At 44.9% G+C, this 7,094-nt stretch overlaps 1 protein-coding gene across 1 annotated transcript in view; it reads left to right on the top strand.

The window, feature by feature from the left end:
- Positions 1-1,133: 1,133 nt before the first annotated feature.
- Positions 1,134-7,094, top strand: part of CDKL2 (cyclin dependent kinase like 2) — a 50,123-nt gene continuing 44,162 nt past the window's right edge. The window contains exon 1 of the mRNA XM_019534301.1: positions 1,134-1,360. Within this exon, the coding sequence (XP_019389846.1) occupies positions 1,193-1,360 (168 nt within the window). The 5' untranslated portion in view covers positions 1,134-1,192. The remainder of the gene's footprint in view (positions 1,361-7,094) is intronic.

Below are 7,094 nucleotides of genomic sequence, written 5' to 3' on the forward strand. Positions count from 1 at the left end.
AGTGGGAGCCACTTGCTGCAGTTCCCCTTCTTCATCTGTGGCAGGTCTGGGTGTTAGGTCTGTGTTGTGTCAGGCTTGTGTAGAGTTGAGATGATGGTTTGTATGGGGTAGTTTGGATAAAGATCATCCTTCCCCCACAGGGGGTTGAATCAGGTGATGACCTCAGGAGGCCTTTTCCAGCCCTACTTCTTTATGATTCCCCTACATCTCTATGATGGCGTTTAAAAAAAAAAAAAAAAAAGGAGAAGGAGTGAACACAAAGCAAATCCATTCATCAGAGTAACTTACTAGAATTCAGCAATTCCAAAAAAAAAAATAGCAGTAAAAATGTACTGCTTAAGTTACCCTGGGGTAGGAGCTGTAGGTTATCTGGGGGTAGCCTTTTGCTGTTCTCAGATAAGCTCCCAATATACTGTACTAGCATCATTGGGGTAGCAACCCTGGGGTAACTGGTGTTCCTGATGTAAACAAGCTGTAAGCAGGGAAAAAAAACAAAAATGGGAGTAGGATACCCTCCTGAAAATATCCTGGGTACATCAAAGAGAGAAAACTCTAGTGGGCAGAACGGTGCCAGTTTAAAAGCCAAACAAAAAAGAGCGAATTATCACATGAAGATTGAACTGTGTTTCCTCCTCCCTACTGTTCTTATGCAGTAGGGGTGACTGAAATGGATAGTAAGTTTAGGAAGAAAAAATTATTTTCCTATGGAGGATAACTAATGCAAAGCAGTGCTTTTTAATGGGTTTTTGTACGTGCTGTTGCAATAATTTATTCACTGTTTTAGCTAAGATCATAACTGCTTTTTGCCATAAAAATATACAGCACAAGTTTTTATTTAAATATAATATTTTGCTAAGTTTTCCTGCTGCCTTTTTAACTTCAGTTAGGACTTCTTGCCTTGTCCTACAGACACCCTTTGGTTAAAAATGTACTGAGCCATCCAACAACAAGCAAACCTTTAGCATGCCTCATTGTCTTTTATTTACAAATTTTGTGAAAACTCCTGGGAGGCCACAGAACCCTGCTGGAGAAGGTTCTAGTTAAGCATGTATGAGGGAGAAAATGGCTAATCACTACAGTAGCAAAGAATTTATTAGAAATATGGGTTTAGCAAAGGAAAATCCCTGTCCTCATGCCTACTAATCCCGGTTTCTGGCTTTCAGCATAAAGATATTTCTGTTTCTGAGTTAAAATGGAAAAGTATGAGACCCTCGGGCTTGTTGGAGAAGGAAGCTATGGGATGGTGATGAAGTGTAGAAACAAAGACAGCGGAAGAATTGTTGCCATCAAAAAATTTCTGGAGAGTGAGGATGATAAGATGGTTAAAAAAATTGCCATGCGAGAAATCAAGCTACTCAAGGTAAGCTGTGTTGTAGCATAGCATGCAGCAGCAACATCACAAGTGTTGCAGTAACTTATAGCATGTGTCCTTCTGTGTAGGACTCCAATATTAGCTGAGGCTGTTCAATATTTGAGCAATTACATTAGAAAAAAAATTGGATCTAACTACTTTGTCTGCATGTATTTAAATATAGAAATGATCCAGATGAATATGGATATGGTTGACTGCTGTTTTCTTCCTTTCTTTCTTTGAAATACTTTGGAAGATTTGGTTTGTAATTTGCTCAGCTCATGTGGGAGTTGCTTTTCTGTTTGGTTGGGTGCTGGTCTTAATTGGGTGCTGGTCACCTGGCTGGCACTGAGTTTGTTAGAAATGTTTGTGTGCCCCACTATTCATGAGGGAAGAGAGAAAGGAAATGAGACGCAAATGAAGCTGCGCCCTTGATTCCCCCGGGACTGCAATTAGGAGCGATTTGTTGATAGAACCATTCCCCTCTTGTACCAGATGGAAGTATATTGGTACTGTTAATTCACTGAGAAGGGGACAGAACATGGGAAGGAAAAGCATCAAAGTAAGAGCTGATAATAGCAGCAAGTTTTCCAGTGTCTGGTACTATGGGCAAAGGCACCTGAATTTGCCTATACAGTTGGAGCGCTGCTCCACCTAGTGTTAGTATTCTCTCTCCAGCTATGGCCAACTCCTGGGGAATAATTTATCCAAAAGAAGTAGTTTTTTCTGTCCAGAAGCAAGAAATTTAAATAGTAACAAGAGAGATATAGGTTAGATATTAGGAATAATTTTCACATTTAGAGAGCAGTTAAGATCAGGAAGAGTCCGCCTAGAGAGGTTTTGGAAATCCTTCATTAGGAGTTTTCAATTCAGGTTAGACAGACACTTGTATGGGATGCTTTTGCCAGGGATGATCATTCCCTGAGCAGGGGGTTCACTGAGATGATCTCCTGAGGTCCCTTCCAGCCCTGTTTTTCTATCGTTTCATGATTTTTATCCCAAGCCCCCTCCCAGCATAAGGCATGCTGAGAATGTCCAGTTTCCAAAAGGTTCATGTTTCTTACTGGTGGTGTGGATTAAAAGTAAAGAAGTGTTTCCTAATTAAGTAGGAATGGCAACAAGTACAGAACATAGAGCATGGGTATAACGTACTAGCACAAGTCTGCCCAGTGCAGAATACAGGCAGTCGGTGGTCTCTACTAGCCGGACTTCATCAGATGTCTTCAAGGACAGAGCTAGGCAAAGAATTCTGCTATGCACATAGCATTTTCATGGGGAATATGGAGGGAGTGGGGGAGAAACCTAGTATTTGGTGCTTCACCCACATACGTTAGAATAAGGAGCCATTTACACTGGATTGTGGAACAGAGTGGGGCTTATCTCAGTTCTGTACCATTTTCAATCTACCATGCATCAGTGTCACCAATTAAGCCTTAGGTTCAACACTCCTATGAACTGAATAGATTCAGCTCATACCTATGCCAGGATTGTTATTTTAGCCTTGTCTGTTGTCTCTGACTAAATCTGCAGACATTTTAGTCTTCATGAAATGAAGTCGGCTACCATGTGGAGGAAGACAAGCTGTGTGGAGTAGAGGAAGAACGGGTTAAGGATTACTTAGAGGAGTTCAAATCAGGGCTGGATGGTATACATGTTAGAGTTCTGAAAGAATTAGCTGAGGTAATTTAAGCTATCCTTGTTGTGAAATCATGGAGGTGAGATGAAGTCCCAGTCAATTAGTGCCCAGCTTCAGGAAAAGGAAGGAGGGGGATCTGGGAAATTACAGACCAGTCTGAGCTTTATAGCTGGAAAAGTTGTAGAGCAGGTCCTTAAGGAATCTATTTCAAAGCATCTACAGGAGAACAAGTTCAGCAGGAACATCCAGCAGGGATTCACCAGGAGCAAGAGATGCCTGAACAGCTGTTTCCTTGTTTGAGGTGACAGGCTCTGTGGATGGAGGAAGAAGGGGAAGCAGTAGACATGATCTGCCTTGATACACTCATTCATAAGCTAATGAAATACAGACTAAATGAAAGTACTGTAAGGTGGATGGATACACAACTAGTTGGATTGCAGCCCTCAGTGTGTAGTTGGGAAGAGCTATCAAGTGGGGTTCTTCAGGAGTTTACCCTGGACCTGATATTGTTTAGCATCTTCATTAATTATTTGGACCATGGGATTAAGTGCATGCTTACAAATTTGCAGATGACACCAAGTTGGATGCAGGTGCAGACGCTTTGAAGGATAGGGCTAGGGCCCAGAATGACCTGGATAGACTGGAAAAATGGTCCATAATCAACCAAAGGAAATGCAACAACGACTAATGGAATAATTGCATGCATAAATACAGACTAGGGAATGATTGATTAGGCTGCTGTACTGTAGAGAGAAACATGGGAATTACAATGGATCATAAACTGAATATGAATTAAACATGTGTTAACCTGTTGCAAAAAAGGGCCAAAAATGCAGTGGTTTGTATTAACAGGAGTGCCTCTTGTAAACCAGGGGAAGCAATTCTGCTGTATTTGATACTGGTGAGGCCTTACTTGGAGTACTGTGTTCCATTATGGACCCCACATTTCAAGCAGGGTGTGGACAGATTGGAGAGAGTCTAGCAGAGAGCAACAAATATTGAGAGACCTGGGAAACATGATTTGTAAGGAAAGGCTGAAAGAACTAGGATTATTTTAATTTAGGAAAGAAGATTGGGAAGGAATTTAATGGCAGTCTTCAAATACCTGGAAGGAGATTATAGAACAGGGGTGGGCAGAATATGGCCTACGGTGCCCTGCAACAACTGTGCCCTGCCCAGCCATTCTGCCCACAAGGGTGGGAGTGAGGCACCTACACCCACATCAACATATCCTGTTATGTCTTGCTCCCACCTTTGTGGGCAGAAGGGCTGGCCCGGCTAGTATGGGGCAGGGCTGCTGCTGCAGGTTTCCCCGGCCTTCCCTTCCTTCCGGGCAGCAGGTAGGAAAACGGGGGTGGGGATGCAGCTGGGCAGGAGTGCACAGTGTGCAGTTGAGACTGGCTGTAGTGGAGCCCCTGCCCAGGGGGGCAGGGGCAGCATGAAGCTAGGCTGGGCGGGGGGAGGGATATGGGGACTCCTCCCATTCTCTCTCCCATTGTGCGCAGCCCTGGTAGACATCAGGGTGCGCTCTGCTTGGTGCTGGTGCCTGGCTCGGGTCAAGGCTGCGAGGACCACAGCCCCCATCAAGCTGTTTGTTTCCCCAGTGCTGCCTGCACTCACTGGGCACAGGAGGGAAGCCTTAGGCACTGGAGCGGGTTGGGGCAGGGAAAGCAGTGGCTCCAGTACCTGGGGCTTCTCTTCTGTGCCCCATGAGTGCAGGGAGTACCAGGGAAATAAACGACTCGGTGGGATCTGCGCTTCTCACTGCAACATGCAGCCCTGGCCAGAGCCAGGCACCAGTGCTCCCACCTGCTGCTGTCATGGAGGGCACGCACGCACACGCGCACATGCACGCACGCGGACTTCTGGTGGCAAAGGTCAGGGGTTAGGGGTGGGACTTCTGATCCCAATATGGTAACCAGGGGGAAGGGCACCTGTTAAGGGGCAAGGCTACTCCTGCAGCCCTCGACAGCTCACCAAACCTTGTTAAGCAGCCCTCCACCCAAAATAGTTGCCCATCCCTGATATAGAGAGAAAGGAGACATATTTTTCTGTGTGACTACAGGGTGCAGAATGAAAGCAGTGGTCTTAAACTGCATCAGAGTAATTTTAGGCTCAAGATTAGGAGGAACTTTCTAACTATGAGGGTAGTTAAAGCATTGGCACAGGCTACCTAGACAAGCTTTGGGATCACCATCCTTAGAAGTCTTTAACAGCAGGTTAGACAGACACTTCAGTCAGGGACGATCCTGCCTTGAGCAGGGGGTTGGACTGAATGATCTGTGAAGTTCCGTCCAGACATACTTTTCTATGACCTATCACTAAACGTTCATTTCATATCTTGGTCTTCACAGCCATAAGAAAAGGAGCACTTTAAACGAAGGAGTATTTTAAATGTAAATGGAGGCATTCAGTATTTAGCCAAGAAAGCAAATTCTGACTCCTCCAGTTGTTCTAAGCTAAACCTGCTTTTATCTGGTCTGTTGCAGTCATACTTTGTACTATCACATCCCAGTACACTCCAGCTTGCAGGTATATTAGAAATTTATTTTTGTCTCTGCATGAAAGGGAACTTGGCAAACAGAATGTTTTCCTATTAAGATACCACAGTTAAGTGATTTTAGCTTCTTTCCATGTGGATAAAAGTCAGGAGACTTAATCCTCTTAAGGTTCTTAGGCTGTACATTCCACATGGTTGGATTCCAGTTTCTTTTATAGTCAAGGAATTTTCTGCAAGCTTTAGTTCTAATTAAAAAAAAAATCAAAATCTTCAGTTTGTATGGCTGCAAAACTTTTCTCACCCCAGCTATGTATAAACCTGTGCTTAAATCTGCAAATAGTCTGAGGCAATAGCTGCAAGATGGGTGTAGACTGCATGCAGTTCTGTATTGAAGAATGTTCAGTCTGAAATGTAACAACAGCAAGTTAAATACAAATATTGACTACTTTGTTGTTGACAGTTTTGACATCAGTGGTCCTCATGCGTGCTTGCTGTATCAGGTTTGGAGCTAAAGCCCCAAAATCTGACACCTCCTGGTGGTCAGCTGTACCTACTAGGTCCTCTGGCCTGTTGGTTACCTTCCATCTTTGATCCTCCTGCCTGCCAGATCTTTCATGTTAAGTTGTTGTTATAATTTTGGAGACTCCCCTCAGCCACTAGAGTGGCACCTTAAGTGTCCTCTCTGCCCTTTTCATCATAAGGCTGCTAGTCTAGCTTGATCCACACTTTGATTTGTGGAACCCTGCTAGCAGCTGCCTGCCAGTCTCCCAGGTTTGCTGTACTCTTGCTGTCCAGGACCTGTTTAGACTCAACTGAACTTTGGCCCTCTTAGCCTGTAACTGAGTCCCAATTGCTATTCTTAAGCCATCCCCACAGTTTTAGGGTTTGACAAGCTCATGTAACCACACTGTCTCAGGGCTTCTTGCTCATTATCAGCATCTGTCTCGGGGCTTTTGCCCCAGTTAGATCCTTCAGGCTTCCTGTTTTGAAGCCATCTCTCTGGGCCTACTTGTCTGCCTTTTGCTCACTTTCGGCAGGCTGCTTCCCAAGCTCTGAACTGCCTCATCCACAGGTCCACTCTGCTGTGCACCCAGCTCTGGCATGACGCTTCGCCCCGGCCATGCTTGTCCACTCTGCACGCTGGATGTGCTTGCCTACACTGCCTGTCCCGGACAGGCCATCCTATCCAAAGTGCCCTCTAGAGCAGTGCAGGTTCAACTTGGGCTCAGTCGTGTTGTTTGCTCTATCCTAGACACAGTACTTAACGTACTAATCCTAGGCACGCCTAGTGTCTTCACAGGGGTGGTATCTTCTGCAAAATAATTAATAGCAACCTCTCAAGGCTCTCTTTAGGAATTTCTCAGGGCTACTGTCTCAGTTATCATAACCAACACAGTGCCCTTTGCTGGGTGCCTTTAGAGCAGGAGTGGAAAATTATTTCAGCTGGAGAGCTGCTTAATGAGTTTTGGTGAGCTGGGGGCCAAAATAATAGCCCGTCCCTTGACAGGTGCTCTGCCCCCTAGTTGCCATTTTGGGACCAGAAGTCTTGCCCCACAACCCCTGACCTTTGCCATTGGAAGCCATCCTCTTGCTCCCAGGAGTATTTC

Source organism: Crocodylus porosus, unplaced genomic scaffold, assembly GCF_001723895.1.
Source record: "Crocodylus porosus isolate Cpor-Errol unplaced genomic scaffold, CroPor_comp1, whole genome shotgun sequence".
Lineage (NCBI taxonomy): Eukaryota > Metazoa > Chordata > Crocodylia > Crocodylidae > Crocodylus > Crocodylus porosus.